At 51.0% G+C, this 20,060-nt stretch overlaps 8 protein-coding genes across 8 annotated transcripts; 4 read left to right on the plus strand and 4 right to left on the minus strand.

Annotated features, from left to right (window-relative positions):
- Positions 1 to 48: 48 nt before the first annotated feature.
- Positions 49 to 861, plus strand: BBBOND_0204640 (small GTP-binding protein sar1, putative; the record flags this gene model as incomplete). Its single annotated transcript, XM_012912038.1, has 2 exons — positions 49 to 68; positions 291 to 861. The coding sequence occupies 2 exons, from the start codon at positions 49 to 51 to the stop codon at positions 859 to 861; spliced, it is 591 nt and encodes a 196-aa protein (XP_012767492.1).
- Positions 862 to 1,239: 378 nt separating this feature from the next.
- On the minus strand, positions 1,240 to 4,721 carry BBBOND_0204650 (hypothetical protein, conserved; the record flags this gene model as incomplete). Its single annotated transcript, XM_012912039.1, has 2 exons — positions 1,240 to 1,969; positions 2,005 to 4,721. 2 exons carry the CDS (start codon positions 4,719 to 4,721, stop codon positions 1,240 to 1,242), a joined length of 3,447 nt encoding a protein of 1,148 aa, XP_012767493.1.
- A 265-nt stretch (positions 4,722 to 4,986) lies between these two features.
- BBBOND_0204660 (hypothetical protein, conserved) lies at positions 4,987 to 5,742 on the minus strand (the record flags this gene model as incomplete). The annotated part of the gene is made up of 4 exons (XM_012912040.1): positions 4,987 to 5,271; positions 5,340 to 5,472; positions 5,509 to 5,595; positions 5,630 to 5,742. The coding sequence occupies 4 exons, from the start codon at positions 5,740 to 5,742 to the stop codon at positions 4,987 to 4,989; spliced, it is 618 nt and encodes a 205-aa protein (XP_012767494.1).
- Positions 5,743 to 6,170: 428 nt separating this feature from the next.
- BBBOND_0204670 (hypothetical protein, conserved) lies at positions 6,171 to 7,062 on the plus strand (the record flags this gene model as incomplete). The annotated part of the gene is made up of 3 exons (XM_012912041.1): positions 6,171 to 6,647; positions 6,693 to 6,986; positions 7,021 to 7,062. The coding sequence occupies 3 exons, from the start codon at positions 6,171 to 6,173 to the stop codon at positions 7,060 to 7,062; spliced, it is 813 nt and encodes a 270-aa protein (XP_012767495.1).
- A 1,589-nt stretch (positions 7,063 to 8,651) lies between these two features.
- Positions 8,652 to 9,797, plus strand: BBBOND_0204680 (hypothetical protein, conserved; the record flags this gene model as incomplete). The annotated part of the gene is made up of 1 exon (XM_012912042.1): positions 8,652 to 9,797. One exon carries the CDS (start codon positions 8,652 to 8,654, stop codon positions 9,795 to 9,797), a length of 1,146 nt encoding a protein of 381 aa, XP_012767496.1.
- A 768-nt stretch (positions 9,798 to 10,565) lies between these two features.
- Positions 10,566 to 13,115, plus strand: BBBOND_0204690 (LETM1-like protein, putative; the record flags this gene model as incomplete). Its single annotated transcript, XM_012912043.1, has 1 exon — positions 10,566 to 13,115. The coding sequence occupies one exon, from the start codon at positions 10,566 to 10,568 to the stop codon at positions 13,113 to 13,115; it is 2,550 nt and encodes an 849-aa protein (XP_012767497.1).
- Positions 13,116 to 13,329: 214 nt separating this feature from the next.
- BBBOND_0204700 (hypothetical protein, conserved) lies at positions 13,330 to 14,612 on the minus strand (the record flags this gene model as incomplete). The annotated part of the gene is made up of 6 exons (XM_012912044.1): positions 13,330 to 13,559; positions 13,599 to 13,688; positions 13,751 to 14,241; positions 14,280 to 14,348; positions 14,385 to 14,469; positions 14,570 to 14,612. 6 exons carry the CDS (start codon positions 14,610 to 14,612, stop codon positions 13,330 to 13,332), a joined length of 1,008 nt encoding a protein of 335 aa, XP_012767498.1.
- Positions 14,613 to 15,246: 634 nt separating this feature from the next.
- BBBOND_0204710 (hypothetical protein, conserved) lies at positions 15,247 to 19,775 on the minus strand (the record flags this gene model as incomplete). Its single annotated transcript, XM_012912045.1, has 4 exons — positions 15,247 to 18,910; positions 19,029 to 19,445; positions 19,482 to 19,612; positions 19,650 to 19,775. 4 exons carry the CDS (start codon positions 19,773 to 19,775, stop codon positions 15,247 to 15,249), a joined length of 4,338 nt encoding a protein of 1,445 aa, XP_012767499.1.
- Between the last annotated feature and the right edge of the window lie 285 nt (positions 19,776 to 20,060).

Consider the following 20,060-nt stretch of genomic DNA (forward strand, 5'->3'; position numbering starts at 1 on the left):
CCCTACTTCGGCTGCATAATTGAATGTCTACATAACTCCGGCGACAAGATGATGTTCATTATCGATTGGTGAGTTATCTTGCGATGGTGTACTGATTAGTGTTGCTTGTGCCTGGCAGCCGGGTGCCGTGTCTACGCGGTGTAGTAGCAGTGTGTCCTCACTTGCCGGGCGATGTGTGCTACTTGGGCGACGCCATCCCCGCTGCTATTTCCTTTGCGTTATGTTGCAAGTGGAATTTGTGAATTTTTGGTCCATGAGCCCTGTAATTCTATGTGCTAACGTTTGCACAGGATCAAAAAAGCGCTTATCTCCTTCGGGTGGCTCAACAAGGAGGGCAAGATCGTGTTCCTCGGTCTTGACAACGCCGGCAAGACGACGCTGCTCCGCATGCTCAAGGACAACCGCCTGGCGTGCCACACTCCCACCGTGCACCCGCACAGTGAGCAGCTGACCCTCGGCAAGGTCAACGTCACTGCCTTCGACCTTGGAGGCCACGAAACTGCACGCCGTGTATGGAAACAGTACTGTGGCAACGTCGATGCCGTGTGCTTCCTCATCGACGCCTCTGACCGCACTCGTTTCCAGGAATCCGCCGAGGAGCTTCGCGCGCTGATCAACCAGGAAGAGCTCTACCACAAACCCTTCGTAATCCTCGGTAACAAGATTGACAAGCCTTCTGCCGCTTCCGAGGAGGAACTCAGGTCGCATTTGGGTCTGCTCGCTGGCGATACCTACGGCAAGGACTGTGGTCCCGGCCGCTGCGTCCGCCCCATTGAGGTCTTTATGTGCAGCATCCTGCGCAAGCAGGGCTACGGTGAGGCCTTCAAGTGGCTCGCCCCGTTCTTGCAGGATGCCAAGTAAGTCTTCGGGGACTTACACACAGCTGGTAACTCCTGCCGACGTACGTCAGGGATAGTGCTTGTTGCGGGGTGCTTATAATCGGTACTCACACCACCCGTACGTGGCGTGGTGAAATGTGTTGCGCACCCCGCTCAGCGTGGGACTATTTTAATGCCATCGACGGAGCTTTTGTACGCTATTGCAATTGCCCGTCTGCTTAATTTGATATAAAATGCTTCATTTGCGGATGCGGCATCTGGCAACAGTTTGCATGGCGTATTTCAGTATGGGTGCAAATTGTTGATGCGGTATTGTGTTAAATGTCGGTCCGCCGACGTCGCATTTAGAGCTCAAAGCGGATGCCTTCTTCTGGATACCACCCGCTGAGCTCCGACAAGCTCAGTTCCTGCTCTGTAAAAGCAGCTGCTGCACAAGATGGTCGCGTTCCATTTGGCTCCGCCGGAGCAGCTCCACTTGGTTGGACTGTTTGTGGAATCGCGTTATCCCCGCACCCATGGTTCCACCTCCTGTGTCGGCCGAAGTTCTCCAACTCCCTAGCAGCTGTTCTATCCGCTCATTTTTGTCATCTGTGTGCTCTTCACGGAGCTTTATGGCGATTAGATGCCCCACGCCGCAGAAACGGTGGTGCACGCCATCGTCTTCGTTAGGCGGCTCTGGAGGCACGTCGCTTGCACCGTTTATCTCGGGTAGCACCGGCGAGTGAAACAGCACCGTGTTGGCGATTTCCCTGGCGTGAATGATCCCATCGGCTTCTACGCCAATGCTTTGCTTAGACACACTGGCTGCCGCACGGGAAAGGCAGTCCTCCATGGTGCTACACCCACCTTTATTGGATTGCGACGCCTCCTGCACATCGTGCAGTGGTTCTACAGTGACTTCCCCATCTTCGTTAACCTTCAACGCCTTTATATAAGATGACAAGATTTCGCAGCCGTGATCGGCGTTTGTAGACGTGAAGCAATGACACGGGGGTGTGGGGTCCAAATATTTGTTGTTTACATTTACAGCGTCGTATTCGAAATCGATCTTCATGTCGTTGCAGTCCCAGACATTCGTCGCCAGATGCTCTAGGTGAGTGCGAGACCCTATGTGATCCTCGAAGTCCTGACTGCCGCAAATGAGAACACGCATCTCTACACTTACAGTGACATGATGTCATGCTTTCGCAAGCCTGACGCTGCGCCTATTTGTTGCTTGGTGAGCCACTGCAGCAGCGATCGCGAGTCGAAAGTGTTTTCACCGCACGAGAGTGGTAGATGGTCAGTTTCCTGCATTTCGACGAACCTTTTGCTTAAGCCCAGCACCGCTATTGGTATGGGCGGTGTTTTGACTTCTGAGGTGTTGGGATGTAAAACTATCCACCTAACTTCGTCCGTGATGAACTCCCTCGGGAGCTTCACTGACCCTTGAATCCTCCTGACGTACCTGAACAGCTCACCCCCCTTGGAGGTCGTCTTCGCTGCGTTATTCGAGCGGCTTGCCACGGGGCACCTAACCTGCCGCCGCATCTGAAGGTCCATTGCGAATATGGACCCACTGGTGGTGCAGGCGAACAGCAGCTTTTCATTGCCACACCAGACCACGGCGACACCGCAGTAACCGTGGAAAATCGACACCGCGACTTCATGCTGCGGCGCCTTGAAAATCATGTTAGGATAATCCTCCGGAGATTCGATCAGCGGGCCTACCGAGTCCATGTTTGCCTCCAGGTCCCCTTTACTAACGCGCATGACCTGCATCGGTCTCACTCCTATCAGCGTGAGCTCAAGATCATTAGCGAACACTTTGCCGCTGGCGAAGTCACTGAGCAGTCGGCTGTCGGCCAGCGCAGAGTCCTCATTATCAGCGGCGCCATCATCAGGCGCTTCGTTTTGCTGCAGATCGTCCTCTTCCTCATACCGATGTATAGGCATGCCATACATATAATAATGCATGTTCTGGGGTACCGGTTTCTGTTTTGGCACTGGGCCCACTCTGGCGATTCGCGGGGGCCTTCCCGCTTCTGCCTTTGCCAACTTACAGGGCCTCACCCCGCGCAACCTATCCAGCTGTTTCTGCTTCACCGGATCGTATAGGTCCATCCAACCGTTCCAGAACTGGCGCTCCTTTGCGGGGCCCGTGTCCTGCACGAATCGGGTGATGGTGCGGTTAATGCGGAATCTGCAGGTAATTGGGTGGCGCTGTCGCCAGCTAAACGCAACTAGCGTGGACTCTCCGTTACTCTCTTCGCTTGCTGACCATATTAGCTCCCTGAACCGGGCACCCAAGTATTCCGCTGCCGGTAGCGGTATTTCCAAGACCGGCTTGATCGGCACTCGGAGGTCCCAGATATAAATAGCGTTGCTCCTGCCGCAGACGCACGCCATGATGTGGCGATAGACCGGGTGCACGGCAATCGCTGTAAAAGCGTCCCAAAAGCTGGGCTTTGCGTTTCTCCAGTAGTTGGAGCCAGCACAACTGGCGCCTGCCAGGCTGCGGTTCGCCGTGGTAGTGGGTTCGTAGAGGCGTTCAGTCCACCTGGTTGAAGTAACCCTGATTTCCTTGTTGGGCTTGACCAGCAGCTCCTCGATCTTATCAGTGCGCATATCCAGGATGTACAGGTGATCCCCACCTAGGATAAGTTCGTTCATGTTCATCCCAAAAGCCACTGTGTGCACGACGTCAGTCACCGTTTGCCCTTCACATGTAGGCAACTGTAAGGTTAGGTGCTTGCGTTCCTTGCTCTGCGACGCGTCGTAGAGCAGAAGCGTGTTGCTGGCGAGCATGGCGCATTCCGACGGGATGAACGGGTTGGGGTGCATGAAGTACACCTTGTCCCGGTCGCCGTATTGTTGGTTGTTCAGCGTATCCACACGCCAGTCACGGCCCTCTTCGATGCACCTGCCTACATAAAATCCGTTGAAGCTGCGTGCGTATATTATGTTGGCACTTGCCCTCAGCTCCAGGATGTGGCTATCCCTGGATGAGACATTTTTCCAGCTGCGATAAAGGTGATGTGGGTATGGCCTCTCCGTGTCGCCGGTCACTGTGGGCTCTGTATCTACGTACGGAGTGAAATAGCCATTTGAGAAGTCGTAGGCCGCCTCAAACATGCCTCGCTGCGGGTTCACGTGCCTCTCGAAGGGCATCTTGATGCGCCAGCTCGGCTCTTGACTTGTTTGTTGGTGGCCTTCGTCACCTGATGAATCGCCGTCCGATTCGCTGCTGTCGCTGTTGGAGCCTTCGCTCTCTGCGTCTGAGGCTTCCGCATTGACTTCTCTGTACTTCGCCCTCCGTTTTGGGTAGAAGATACCTGAAGGGTAGACTTTGAAACGCACATTTGTTTCCAGCTCGATGGATCCTTCTGCACTCCTTGCCATCACTTCAACCGCCTCGATGCCGCCGTTGGCTGCGCCCGTGGGCTTGAGCAGCATCACCCGTTTGCGCCCCCAGGTGTACATGGGCGCCATTCCGTTGACAATCTCACACTGCATGAGATCGTAGAAGCTGCTGTGGTTCAGTTCGTTGAAGTTGAGGTGGCTGCGCTCCTGGTTGAGGTAGAACGTCGATTCATAGGGCATGCAGTAGAGTCCGTTTCGGCACAGCCCCGACGAGCCGTGGAACGCCGCGACCCGAGCAGACACGCTGGAATTCCCGACATGTGCGATGGCGGCGAGGTCGCGATGTGCTGATTGGGCGTCGTTGTCACCTCTGGGATCGTCGTACGTCACGCTCACTGTCAGAGGGTCCGGCTCGAGCACATAACGAAGGAACCAGTCCCGGACGCGTTCTGGGTCATTTGTGCCACCACTGCGCGATACATCTTCGAGCAAGACGTGTCTGTAGAAGCTGCTGGCCGACGAGAGCGCCCAGGTCGGCATCTTCCACACGACAGCGCCGTGCCGAGATTCCTCAAGAGAGTTGTCGGTCACATGTCTCGATGTGTTTTCTTGTGCCGCAGCAAATGAGTAATAATTACATCATTATACAATGTGTGTGGCTAATTACGCGTTTTGCGCTCAACAAATGTTCGATGGGCGTGGGCCACGCCCTGTGAGATCCTCGGTCTTTTCCAGACCGGTGTGTTGCGATCGACAATACAGCTACGTTGCAGGCGGTGTGCGACGCAGCGTGCTTACAACGTGACTACGCCATGGTCTCCGGAACCTCGAAGTCGGAGAGGCAGTCCCCCTCGTTGCATGAGGATACGGTCTCCTGATAGCACGGCGTGGTGAATGACTGTTCGTCCTGCATCCGCTGAACTGAGTCGCACTTGCCGGTGGTGACGCAGCACAGAAACAGCACCAGCTGCTGGCGCTTGTCGAGCAGGAAGTAGTTGAAGCTCTGCAAGCAGCTACCCTCGTTGAAAGGCCCGTCCTCGCCGCAGTAATCGTACGTGTATATATCTACCTCCTTGAGCGGCACGATGTCCTGCGCGGTATTTGAAGCGTCGGCGTCGTGGTGGCATGCAGTGCGCCACTTTGGCGCAGCCCACGTACCTTTATAACGTCCCAGAAATCCTTCGCGAAACCCGGCACGAAGCGCTCCACTATGAACGACAGGTTGTAGTCGATGTTGTTGATGACCGCCGGTAGGTTCTTCAACTGCTTGAAGTGCTTTGTGCCCAGGTGGCTGCGAAGGTTTGAGAGCGGAAGGCAGCGAACGTACCTGAAGCTGTAGTCGGGGAAGCAGTGGTTCATGATGTACGAGAAGTGTTCGGCGTGCGGATGCTGCCGCCCGGCTGCTTCCGACTTCCTGCAAGCGTTAAATTGCCGTCACACACACCCACTTTGCAGGGAACGCCAGGAGCTCCAGCTTTACATCAAACACTCGATCGGACGCGTCGAAGCGGTCCAGCAACGCGGTGAGCCTGCTGAGATCGCTGTTTTCGACAAGCGTCATCGCGCGCTATTATACAGGCCGGCTGTGAAGCGGTTTTAGGTCAACGGCGTAACGTAACACCGGGTTGTAGAAGTTGCTGCACTAAAGACGGCTTTAGCTGCCTAAAAAGAACACGTTTTTCACATTAAAGCGCAACTTCGTGGCGTTCATCTTGAATTCGCTAGCGTGGAGACAATTGTGAGACTGGCATGGAGCGCATAATGTGTGTCCATGAAGGGCGCCACGCACATTCGGGCGACCTCCCCGCATCAATCTATCAACCCGAAGGAATGTCTTCGGTACTCAGGACACTGTAGGAAGGTCTAAAACTCGACAACATCCCTGCCAGGGTGGCGACGCGCGTGCGCGCCGGGATGGCTACTTTATCGGCGTGGACACTCTGCGGTCTGCCGACAATCGATACCGCCGTGTAGATAGCCGCCTATAACATGTTAGTCTTACCGTTGGCTTTGCGTCGCCGCGGGCTTCCGCTGTCTAGGCGATGGTTTACAAAACTGTCTGATTCGTCCGAACTCCGTCACGGCGCTGCGGAGGAAGGCCTGGCGTCTCCTAGGGACGCCGTAGCCGAGGTGACTCTGAGCCCGCTCCACACGCAGCGTGTAGGTATGTTCGTGGAGCCGGGAGTCCTTTTCAAGGAACACCACCGAAGGCGCTTCCTGACCTTCAGGCTCTACTTCTTTTCCATCGTATCGCTAACTGTCATCCTGGGGATGATCAAGATAGTCCCCCCGGGCTACGTCGGGCTCATTGTGAGGCGCGATGGCAGCATCGACCAGTTCAACAACGAGGGGCGTATAGCGCTGTTCTACGTGCCATTCCTGGAAACCCCCGTCGCACTCCGCACCACGCCGATACGGAAGAAGATCATTGAAAGGTTCACCACCAAGGACGGCAAACAGGTTGAGGTGCGTTGTTAGAAGCTACGTACGGCTAGGTTAACGTGCATGCAGGCCGTGATTTTCCTCGACTTGCAAGCGAAGCTGGCTTACGCGAGCCACGTATACGCAGTCTTCGGCGTGAACTTTTCCAAGGGCTTCGTGGAGAAGGAGCTTCTCTTCGACATCGAGCAGGTGGTGAAGAAATTCAACCGGGAGGAGCTGCTGGTGCAGTCCGACGAGGTGGAGCGCCTGTTTGCCAGCAATGGGCAACGCGTCGCCACCCTCAAAAGCCACGGCGCTACTGAGGAGATTGTGGAGCGCTTCCAGGATGCTGGTGCATTCCACAAGATTCTCGTTAACAACATCGTAAGTCGGTCTCTTTTCGCGTCAAATGGTGCAGAACGTGAGCTTCCGTGACCCCAGTCTGGTGCCAGAGCTCTGAGTCACTCGGTTTTGCGCACCTCCAACATCACGGGGCCTGCAAATCAGTCAGACATAACCGAATAAATCGCATGTCGTCACGTTGTGATACGAAACCATAAGTAGAAAGTAGTCGCTGTCCGTTGGCATGCACTGCGAAACCTACCCACTTTAATCCCCTGGGATTGCAGGTGTTGGTGTGAGTTGTCGCATATCGGGAACTTAGCTGCGAAAGCATAGATTCGCGACGGTGGCAACCTACCTGAGCGCCAGCAGCGGCAGACCGAGATCCTCGTGTTTGGCCCTGACGGCGGCGTCAAAACCTTGACGTGTTCCATGGGATAACCTGCGAATCTTCAGGTGGACAACGCTCTGCTCACCCCATAGGTTCAGCTTGTCGCCATGCTTGCGAGGCACCCGCAAGGCGTGCGCTACTGACACTGTTTGGCCCATGTGCAGCGGAAGCAAGGAGGCGACGGAAACGATACGGTTATGTGCGTCGCGTTTCCAGCCTAAATCACACAGTGGTGGTATTAATGTTTATTACGTGCGTCTGTAGTGGCTGGTGTGTACGGTGACGTCCGACATTACACGCCTCCTCACCTGACTCCAGGTCAAGGCGGCGGCGACGTTTCACTTTTGCTACAACAGGGCCAACCAGGGGCTATAACATGACAACTTTGCCTGCTCCACGTGAATCGCTTCGAATTTTTGAAAGCAACGGTGCCAGTTCAGGCACACCGAAACGAACGCATGGATGTGTATCTGCATTGCTGCGTCGGAATAAGTTCAGAAGCACGGATGGGAATTTTACCATAATAACACCAAAGCACATCACTAGCTGACGCACTAAAGTTGCCTCAATCATTACGCAGTTCTCCTGAGATCATCACCTGCCATGCTTTTTCCACGCCGTGACGACATCACCATGACGAGGCTCACGGCGGCAATAACAGAATTTCTAGCAACCTTCATTGGCATGACCGCACGCGTCTGTATAATGCCGTATGATACGTTTGCGCATCAGCAGGTGTTTCGATTTGGGCTGCAAAAAACATGCGAGGTTACCTCGCGACATACACTTTGGTAAGAATTCACGTGTTATTTAAACACACCGCGATTATAACCTGACTACATGTAATTCTTCACTGCTGTGTTTCACATATTGGTCCAGAAGCAGAGATGTGTTACCGTTTGGTCACCGCCATTGCCTGCGTCGGTCGCAACACATAGCGCGGTGAATCAGTTCCATGCAGCACACTTCTCAACAGCATTCGGTTGCACTCTGACGGAGTCGCATTACAGCTTAATTTTCGTGTTTTGAACTCGAACAATCGCGCTTGCCTTGGTCAATCGGGTGGGGATGATAATGCAACGGTGTTGCTGCCACGTAGAGCAACAGGCTGCATCCAGGACCGCTGTTTCCTTTTCGCCATTTTACCTAAAATCGCTGCACCGCTGTGTGGAAGTTTTTCTTTCACGCGGACCCAAAGCCGTCGGCAGAGGTGTATTTTGCCCATAAAGGCAGGACGGTTGCGTCTGCCGATGTAGTCATATACACGCATCGCTGTTTGCCCATTCTAGGAAACACGTCTGCTAGAATTTGTCACGATGGATTTCATGAAGATGTTCAAAAAGAGCTCCGATACTTCGGCGGATGCATCGTTCGAGGAGTACGCGAATCCAATCGACCTGCAATCTTTGGGTCTGGTTGAGGGTCTCGGACCTTCTTTGACGCCTGACTTTGACCGCGTTGGACTGACCATGCGCCAATTCGTGGAGAAGTGGAAGACGCTGTATCCACTAACCGAGAGCGTCGACTCGGTGTTAGAGAAGCTGGCGGAGTTAAAGCAGCTCGTGTGGAGCTTGCCCGAGTGCATTGGTGATGGAGGTGACATAGCGCAGGGGCGCAAGTGGTACAAGCTGTGGAATGTGGACCCGGTCAACGACGTCAAGATTTCCGAGCTCTACTGGTGCAACGATATCCTGCTCTTCCGCTACCTCCGCAGTTTCAAATTCAAGGTGCAGCAGGCGTTCACTATGCTGAGAAAGACGCTTGCGTGGAGGCGTTTCAAGAAAATTGACTACATCAACACGGACGATGTGGCTCTCTCTAACACCGGCGGTATGGTGTACAGGAAGGGTTACGATAAGAGCGGTAAGCCCGTCGTGTACTACAGGCCGTGCAATGAGGTTGACTTCGACCGTGAGAGACAGGTTCTGCTTCTGTTCTTCATGTTGGAGCTGGCCATGTATTCGTGCCTGCTCGCCGAGGGCAACGACAAGGTGGTCCTCATCGTCGACCTCGCCAAGTGGTCCATCAGCAAAATGCCCAGCCTGGAACTGGTCATCGACACTGTGCGTGCGTCGTCCGACCACTACCCTGGTGTCGTCCACGACATCATCATCATCGACCCGCCGATGCTCATGGACCCGCTCATGCAAATGATCAAGGCGGTCGTGGACCAGCAGACGGCCAAGAAGATCGTGATGAAGCACAGGGGAGCAAAGCTTGAGGCTTACCTGAAAAACAAGATCGACGTGAGCCAGGTTGAGGAGTCCATGGGCGGGGCCAACAGGACGCACTACGACCACGATCTATACTGGCCTGGCGAAACTAAGGCTGCCATCGAGATTCACGAGCGCAGGAACGAATGGATTAAGGCGAACGAGAAGCAATGGTTGGAGTCTAAGAAGAATCAACCTGCCGACACTCCGCTTCAAACTGCCGATCCATCTGAGAACGCCACCGAATAAAGCGCCACCGACGTGGTGACGCGAATCTGGACCCTAGTCGCAATGCGATATACTCCCGCCATGATACTGTAGACGGCTTACCACCCATCGCTGGGTAAGGTATTGGCCATGTGCATTAAGTCTCCGCTAACAGCATATCAATGCTTATCGTAGTTTCACGTTACTTTAAACTTTCTGGATTGTATAGGAATTGTGATCTCTTGCACTAGTAAGACTTTCTAAGCAGCGACTAGACGTTTTGCGGTGGCGTGGCGGATCACTGTTCCTGTGAATATTGCCCACGCAGCAGCTCTATGTATACCTGCGTCGTGCTATGCGCATACCAACAGATGGATCGGGAGCATGTGACTTATTCGTCGGGGCTTCAGTGGCGTAGAAGTCTACCGCGATGCTTTGAGACTACCATGTGTGCCTACACCAAGTTCATACAACTGAGGGCGCAATACGATGGACTTCCATGTTCTGCATATCTATTTTCCATGGACAGCTGCTTAATGCTCGATCAGTTGAGTTCTACCGTAGCACACCCTTCCGCTGCACGGACGCTCGACGGATATACTTGCGAGGATTATAGGCGTGTTTTAACAGATATTATTTTAATCAAGCGGGCCATAAAATGTTGTTTGGTTGGACGGTAGGATTGTCTTTGACAGATTCGCGACACAACATCTAGGGGTGCAGACCGACGGGCATTCCATTCCGATTTCCGCGCACCCACCAGGCGGTAACGGACCTTCCCGTCGTAAACTTCTATTAACCGCAAAAAGTATGTGGAAGAGCGTCATTCGCTTTGATAACCGAGCTGCTAATTTCCAGGGGAGGCGACCCGTTCTGCTGCTCCATGGACACTGCGGTTCCGTGTCTCCATCCATAACGTGCGTAGTCAGCCGTTCGTTTAGCAGGGACGCACATGTTCGGTCTGGTGTACCGTCGGGATCGGATTCTGTGAATAGCTGCGGTCCCAATGATGGAGAGAAGATCAGCGAAGCAGCTGAGACTCGGTGTCCTGTTACACAGGACCGGAAGGACGCCGCGAATGTGGAGCATGGTCAACTCAAACGTACTACATGGTCAGTGTCAAGCTGCGGAGTGATTCAATTTCCTCGATTGTCTCCTGAGGCAACACATACAGGACGCCTACTAGATGGTGCAACTGATATTGGTAAGGAGGGATTCGAGAAGTCGGTCTTTGCGATCCACCCCCGATTAGTTCATCCAGTAGGCACGTATGCGTGCTGCGATGGCAGCGGTGTACTGGATCGGGGGGATGTCTCCTCCGGTGAACAGCGGGCTCGCCCCCGCAGCGGCGCTACCCCAATCGTGAACCATTTTGGTTCTTTGCAGGGATTTCCAATATCATTCGGGATGGATTGTAACGGTTGCATGTCCGGGTTCTTTCCATCGCGGCGATCCTTTGCATTCTGGAATCGCAGCGGCAACAAGGATAAGGACACCCCAGGGACTCCGGCATCGAGAGGTTCAGCTGTGACCAGCTGGACAAAGGGGCGGTCTTTAACGCGTGGGTTGATGAGTTTGTCGTACCATCTTGTGCGCTGGGCAGTAGTGCTGCCATTTCGTTTGGGGAAATGGACGATCCATCTGGTGTCGCTCACCTTCAAGGCCGTTGGCCATTTGATGAGTTTGTGTGCTCGTGCTGCAGTTGTGGCCCGTGTCGGCGGCGTGTCCGGTATATTTAAGAGCATCATGGGCGGTATAAAGCACACTGTGCATTGGTGCAAAACCGGCTTCCGTCTGTACTTTGCTAATGTAAAGGTTTCGTACTACATCCTGCTCAAGAGACTCAAAGGGCACCCTATGCGCTACAACGAGCGTAAACTGCTGATGAACACGCTGAATGATGCTTTGAAGCTCGTTCCTTTCTCCTTCTTCCTCATAGTGCCATTTGCGGAGCTCCTGTTGCCCGTGGCAATCAGGTTGTTCCCGCAAATGCTCCCCTCCACGTTCAGGACCGACAACTCGAAGAGTGATGACTATCTGCAGAAGAAGCTTCTGGCTAAGAAGGAGCTTGCGCAGTTTTTCCAGGAGCTGGTGCAGGAACGCACAAACCAGCTCCTGCAGGACGAGCTTGACTCCTCCCTCAAGACGAAAATGGAGGCCCTCAAGGATTTCCAAGAACGCATCCTCAACAAGAAGGACCGTGACATCAATCCATTTTTGAGTTCCAATGAGCTTCTGGTCTTCGCGAAGATTTTCAAAAAGGAGTTCAAGTTGGACCAGATGAACTTGGAAACGTTGAAGGTGATGTGCAAATTGCTCGGCATCACCCCCTTCAGCGTGCGCTCCCACGTGGTGTTACAACTCCGTCATCACCTGCTCAAAATTCAGCGTGAGGACAGGTTGATCATGTGGGAAGGCGTGGAGAGTCTCTCCACCGAGGAGCTGCAAGAGGCGTGTCGCGATCGCGCCATGAAGTTTTACAACATATCCAGGGAGCAGTTGCAGCAGCAGCTGAAACAGTGGCTTGATCTCTCCAGCATGCGCCAGATTTCGCCCATACTGCTGCTGTGGAGCCGCTGCATCACGATGACCCACGAGCCCATGGCTATCAAGGCAGACGACGAAGGAACTGCCGAAGATAAGCTCGCGATTCCCGAGACAGCAGCCGTTGAGGTGGCTGATTCCAGCGATTCGGCGGTGGAAGCCACGAAGCCGACGAAGGTGGGCGAGAAGTTTGCTGAGGAGGTGACTACCGCCCAAAAAGCATCCTCTACGCGCATCATGAAGGCCGTCACCGCTGCTGCCGAGGTGGACGCGCAAAAGCTCGTCAGCAAGGAGGAGCGGTTGGAGGAACTTTCGCTCAAGGCCAAAGAGCTGAAAGATATCATTGATGGTAACGTGAAGCCATGTGAAGGCGAGGAGCTGGTAGACGGGGCCACGTCGCTGGACGATCCCACGCCAGGAGAGTTGCTGGAAGTGCACAGTTCTGAAGATATGTTAATGCATTTACACGAGGATCACGTGATTCGGCATGCTGAGGAAATCAAGCATTTGAACGCGCTCGGCAAGAAAGAGATCCTAGTTCGACACGAGGAGCTGCTTTCCGCACTCCACATCCAGAGGCAGATCACCGACCTCCAGCACAACCAGCTGGCTGAGATGTATATGTTCCTGCTGAAGGTATCAGAGGATTTGAATGCAGGTGTCGAGTGTAACATCAAGGACGCTGTCAACGACCTGGTCGTAGCGGCTCGGCAAGAGTTGGAAAAGATCGAGGAGTTGACGTGCCAGTTCGACAAGCACAACTTGACGTACGAACCACAAGCGTCCACTCCCACCCCAGTGTCATCGACGACATGAGCAATAACCGTGTTATGTTTAATGTGGTTGCATTTGTTTACTTTGTTTTTGTTGATTCAACGAAACAGCGCTAGAGCACCAGCTTCGTTGAGTTGCTCGGATATGTGTTTAAAAACGTGCATATGCTGGTGTCGGCAGAAATTGCAGACGACGGGATGGAAAGCGTTCCACAGCATTCCGCTTACTGCGGAGGGCGCCTTTTGCTTCGGCGCGATCACGATTCGACGCCGGCAATTGAGCAGTATGACACGGAGCAATCATGAATCCCCTCGCATTTATTCGACTGCATGGCGATGCACGGTGCTGTGGCATGATTTACCTGGGTGTATGATATCATTTCGGAGCGTATGCTCATCCCGGATAGTTTGATTAACATCAGCAGAACTTTTATCGCGTTGCAGCCGCATATAGTGTTGCCCGTTTCCTCAAGGTACTCTCTGAAACCTGCTCATGGTGATGGGAAAGGGCATGCTCATGTCATACCGTCCAGGTCGTGCTTGATAATGTAATCCACAGCGTCCATATCCAGTTTTTTTATAGCCTGCCACAAAGGAATAGATTCGTTTTCATAGCCTGTATGGGTGAAGTCGAATCTGAGAACATATCTGAGTGATGCCGCTAAAGCTGTGGCATACCTGTTTCCAAAGTGGCAAAAATCGGAAGAGATGACAAACATTGTATCCTGCCACAAGTTTCGTCAATTGCCGTCATCTGCGTAGTACCTTGTTTTGGAAGTAAGGAAGCAACGCGTTGCCTGCTCAATGAATGCGGCGTGGGAGGCTGCAACGTACCAGTCTTTTCCAAACGTTTGGCGTCCATCGATCCCACCATTATAGGGACAAACTTGACATGATCCGCGCATGCCCTGAACGGTATTCGATAATGGTAGATGCTCACTTGCCTATTTAATATTTGTCGTAATATGGGTAGCTGCATTTCGATACTGTGCTCCCTCTCCGCAGCCACCCTGCTGATTTCCACAAACCCATCCTCGTTGAGCAGCTTTTCCGTTATATCGGTATCCACCTGGAGCACCCCAATGGGCGTCTGAAGCGAGCTGAAGGTGTCAACGCCACATCCTCGAAGGGATGCGTAATGCGATGGGCCCAAAATGAAGATGGTGGCACTGCTCATAAATGTTCACTCAAGCGGTTGCATGCCTACATCTTCGCCACATCTATCCTGCGATACGCCGTGGCTGCTGTTTTCAGGGAGTATGTGTAACCGGCGTGTCTACGAAACTATTTAAAAGGTTGCTGATACACCTACGGTGAGATTATATACTTCGGTGGTGGTAGTGGGACCTCTTCATCCGTGAATAAAGCCTCCTCAATTTCATTTTGAAGTGAATCGGCTGCTCATTGTGGTTAAACGTTTCCAACCGCAGTCGTAGTCGCACATCAGCGATGTGCGACCACGATGTGTAAGCGCTTCACGAAGAGCGATTAACTCACCATCATCGTCGTACCAGCTACCTGCGTGTGTATGCCTCCTCATTGTGACGTTCACTGGCATTATTCTAGTTAGTCCAGACGTGGAATCTACTGTCTGTATGTGTACACCATATCACGATGCGACCGCACATCAACAGCGCTTGGCACCGTTATAAGGTTTCTTCTCCGATTAATGGGTCCATAAAAGTAATGATAGGTAACTGTTGACACAATTTTTACTTGCAAGAAGATCATTGTCGCTGCGAATCACAAACGAAAACAAACATAACACTCAACTATATTAAAAAAACTACGGCAAATTAACCCTATTTGAGAACACTCCGACACGTTACGGACACACAATCATCGCAATGATACATGCAATTGACACTTATATTTCGTAGCATGTTTCGTGGTAACCATATTTCTGTTAGCATATACTCTGGCTCTGAGCTTGCCTTGGCTAATAGGCAAGAGTAACACCAAAACAGTATGAAAAAAGATTGACGGTTGTAAAATTAAGAACTGCTTCTAGAATATGTAGAACATATCCCTTAAACCTCACCAACATAATGTTTTTCCTTGTGCCAATGGATTGCGGTGTAAGTATTGCTAAAATTGAAATATGGTGGTGAATTATCGATCGCTATAAAAACATTCACAATGTCTAAAAGTGACGTTGAAAGTTACCGTGCTACTCAGACCTCATTCTGGTTTTTCCGGGACGAGAGGCTGATGAACGCCTGGAACTGTTTAAACTCTTCGTACTGCTTCTCGATTGTTTCCGTGCTAATGGGTTGCGAAAGCTGCGGAATCTGAGAGAAAATTCCAACGAAAAATGGGAGACCCTTCGTGGTAACTGTATTCTCTTCCTGAACTGCTGCGGTGGCGCCCAACCCATTAAAAAATGATGTGGACTCTTCGTCGTTGTATTGGTTAAGTGCTCTTGTATTTTTTAGATCTTCAGACGCATATTCAGCAACATTGCTGGGATCGGAGATCCTACCAGCCTTGCGCTGCTTGAACCTGCCATTGTCAAACTCTTCCTCATTGTCGGACGCTTCCAGACTCATGCAGGACGACGCTTCGTCGTCTAGCGAACCAGTAGTTGTGCCGTACACAAGTTGTTGCGTCATTATGGTATAGAGCTCTTCCAACTCCCTTAGTAGCGCTTCATCGTCTGCCTTATCAAGCGAACCTAGTTCATCAATTATCTCTTTGACGAACTCGTCGTCATCAAGAATATCTGATCTTGCGGTATTTTCGACCCCCATAACAGATGTGGATGCGGCTTCCTCAGTTCGCTCCGTAGGTTTCGGGCAATTATCAGATGACGTAGGTCGAGTTATGTCGCCCCTCTCCGTTTCATCTGCACCTGGTGCAATGATATCTTCTTCCTTGGTCAGTAGATTGTCTGTTGATTCCACAGATGCCAAACCTTCGTTTGCGTCTCCGTGTGTACTAGGAACATCGCTTAATGAGTCGTGATGCATTTCATGTGCATTGGCTTCCTTTTCAACGGCACTAATCGTATCCACCTCGGCATTCACGGTCTCGTCGATTTCCTCACTTTCCACGGTTATTTCAGCCTGTTCCTCGGTTTCATGTAACATCTCTGCTTCTAAATCACAGTCAGCGTTGGTTATTTCTGGCTCATCAGAGATGTTCGTCTCCTCGGTTATCGGCTCTACTTCACCGTGCTCGTTAGCATCGGTTGCGGTGGTTTCATTTGTTATTGCCGTCTCAAGACTGTTTTCATTGGACATTAATTCGTTCGCATTACCATCAGCATTTTCAGTCACGTCCAAAGCAGCCTCTATATTTGGAGTTGTCAGTGAGTCTTTATTCTCGGCAACCTCAGCAGAGGCAGCAGTGATGTATGACCCAAAGGTTTCAGCATCAAAATATATTGTCTGGTTAGGCTGTTCATATGGCGTAGGAGTAAGGCTTTCCACAGGCGTGCTTGGAACATCGAAAAAGGCGGAATGGTATGGTGTGTCCACATCCCTGGCTCCGCCAACGAAATCCCCGTTGCTTTTATCCAGTTCAACAACTAGGTTGTTTAATTCTAATTCGCTCTCCTCTACTGGTGATACAACAATATCTGTGTCATTTTCAGGCGAATCTGACTTATCATTGGTGCTCTCAGCATTGCAACTGCCTTCACTGTCACCCGCTACAAGGTTGGCATCCTCCGGCTTCAGTGTTTCTAAATCCTCTTTGCTTTCCTCTACCTCCGAATCTACCACGTTTTCCAAACTTTCATTAGGGTCGGTAACTAATTCCGTTTCCACATCCTCATGTAGTTCACCCTCAAGGACGTTCGCCGGGGTTTGAGACGGTTCTTCTACGTTGGTGTCATCAACGACTGCCATATGTGAACCTTCTTCGAGGGGAGATTCATCCACCATTGTAATTTCTCTTTCTACAAATGAAACGTTTTCGTTGTTAGAAGTTTCAGTAACAGTGTTATCAATAATGGCAGCATCTGCGTTGTCATCTACAGCCTCAGCTTCAGACAAAGGAGGAATCTCATCAACCATTTTATCGCCACTTTCAGGCACATTAACACGGGACTTCAGACTCACTAAGGTGTCCTTTAGGTCAACAATGTCCCTCTTCAAATTCTGGATTTCATTCCACAATTCGTTTGTATCAATTTCCAATTTTATTTTGAAAAGAGAGGGGTTTTTATTGATAGTGATGGTTGTAGCTGATACTTCGTTGTCTACCCTCTCGGAAACATCATCTTCCATGCTGTAATTAACATCAGTTTCCTCATCGGCCGTTCGTTCTGTTTCCTGGGTTGGCTCTTCAGCATCGGTGTTAGTGATTATGTCCAAATCCGTATCAAGCGCAAGAGATGTAGATTCAACAGGTGTTACATCAGACTCCATAGGCATTCCAACTGGTACAGATGAGCTGCTGTTTTCCGGAAGAGGTGAGGCTTGTGGGTGGGGTGGCATTGAAACTTCCGCGGGCTCAGAAAGGGTGTCATTGCGTGTGCTTAGAGGTATGACACTTTCTTCTTCAGCAATCGGCATAGCGTTCTCCTCAGGTGCAGAGAGCTCACATGTTTCCCCTGAGGACATATCACAGACTTCAGCCAAGTCGGGTGACGGGCATGACGCTACATTTGTTGTATCCACATCGAATGATTCATTAGCAACAACTTCTTCAGAAATCTCATTAGCAGCGGTTTCTTCAGAAATCTCATTAGCAGCGGTTTCTTCAGAAATCTCGTTAGCAACAATTTCTTCAGAAATCTCGTTAGCAACAATTTCTTCAGAAATCTCGTTAGCAACAATTTCTTCAGAAATCTCGTTAGAAACAATTTCTTCAGAAATCTCGTTAGCAACTATTTCTTCTGACGTCTCGTTAGCAACTATTTCTTCTGACGTCTCGTTAGCAACAACTGATTCAGAAATCTCATTAGCAACTTCGGGGACGTCTTCGGTAGGCTCATCTGAACGTTCTAAAGTTGCGTTGAGAGGCTCTGGTGTCTCTAAGACAGGCGTATTCTCAACAGAATCGACATTTTCATCCACTGACTCCTCTACAGCGTCATCAGAGGCAGAGTCAACAGCAAGGTTGCTGACTCCAGCCATTTCCTGGTTAACACTTTCCATTGAATTCGTAGCCACTATGTCTTCATCAGCATTATGGTCAATTGTGGATTGCATAGAGATGGATATGTCCCTTTTAATCACGGCTTTAGAGACCATTGCAGCTTCCTTAACTTCAGTTGCTACCTCTTCGACTTCCGCAGTTGTCTTTTCTTCTTCAACGGCCTCTTCTGATAGCATTGCAGATGGCTCAACTTCCTCGGTAACCGACTTGTCATTCACGTCCTCACCCATGGGTGCTGCTGGCTCGTCATGTTCGACAGCAGCGTCAACCGCTTCATGGGATATGGGGCTAATTTGCTCGGCTTCCTGGGCCAAAATGACCTCCGCATCGGCTTCGGGATTTGGCAACTCAGAAACCAAGTCTTCTGCGGTAACGCTGAGAGGTTCACTGCCAGCAACAAGTGCCGCTTCGCTCTCTACGCCCTTGTCTACTCCGGTGGCATCCAATTCATCGTCTACCTGCTCCACCACTTCAGAATCGTAGGCATCTTTTGGTGTGACTTCGCATACTGCATCCACGTGCTTATCACTTGTGTCAACGATAGTTTTGGCTGAGGCGACATCGGACACAACCATTTCATCCTTGGCGAGACTTTCAGTCGTTTCTGTCGCCTTGACGTTTTCGTCGCAGATTTTAGAAGCGTCGACCACCTCTGAAGGTGTGGCAGATTCACTTGAGATAGTTTCATCCTTATACCAATTAGACTTCTCCAGTATCCTATGTAGCAATTGGCTGTACCTGAATAGAGATGTGACGAGTGTTTTTAATGTTGTACGTGCCATGTTAACAGGTTGCCAAAGCAGAATATGTATGAAATATTCGCATGTCAGAATTGTTATGTATACCGTACCTGTTGATATTCTCTGTCGCATCAAATATTGCTTTCGATGCAATATCATTTTTGGTTTCCAGTTTCTTAACGTGTCGTGTGGTAGCGATGTTGTGCTGCCTCAGCATTGTCTGTATGGCTATCATCATCGTGCGGAAATCCCTCTGAAATAGGTTCTTCTCAACATCAGTCCTGTTTTCGTCGATACCTTGCGTTGACAGCTTGCTCTGGTTGATGCGCTTCTTGACCCTGTTGTACAAAGATAACTGTTGCTTCAGCTGGGATATTTCCTTGTCCAGGTTCATCAGCTGCAATTTCATCTTCCTCACGGCATCATGCTCGGAATCCGGATTACGGTGGCGCCGCTTTTCCATCTCATTTCTGAAGGCCTTCATCACCGTGTAGTAGAAGAGCATTCTTGCCTTTTCCAACTCGCTACTGTACGAGGATGATAAATGTGGTAAGGGGACGTACCCGCGAAGTTCACTCTTGAACGCAGCGGTTAGGCCATATTTCTCATCTATAGATTTTGAGAGTGACCGACATATGCCCTTCATGGACTTTAGAATTTGTATCTTGCCTTCATCACTGAGCTCGTCAGATTTCTACGGTGTCGTTAGCATTTGGTAAGTTGTGTCTTACCTCGGCGTTGATGACAAACTTGCAAATTGACTCCATCACTTCCATCGGTCCTGCTACAAGGCCCTTTGCAAGCGACGCCATGCACGAGGCATCGTTTTGCAATCGCTCGAATGGTTCTACATCCATCGTGGCCAATGTTTGCTAATATCAATAATTGAACATAAGTGTTCCTCTCCAGATTGTATTTATCCTGTTGGACGATATATACGCCGCCAGGGTTGTACGCAAGTGGAGTATTTTGATGCTAGCATGAGTCGTACCCACAGCAACAAGTATTTGTGGATTGCTGTGAGGTGCGTCAGATTGAACCGAATGCCACTACAAAGCACTAGGATATGATTTTTGTGTATGATACCAAGATGATAGTACGTCTGTCTTCTGTCGCACGTGTCTCAGTTCGGTCGACGGCGA

Source organism: Babesia bigemina (genome assembly GCF_000981445.1).
Source record: "Babesia bigemina genome assembly Bbig001, chromosome : II".
NCBI classification, from domain to species: Eukaryota; Apicomplexa; class Aconoidasida; order Piroplasmida; family Babesiidae; genus Babesia; species Babesia bigemina.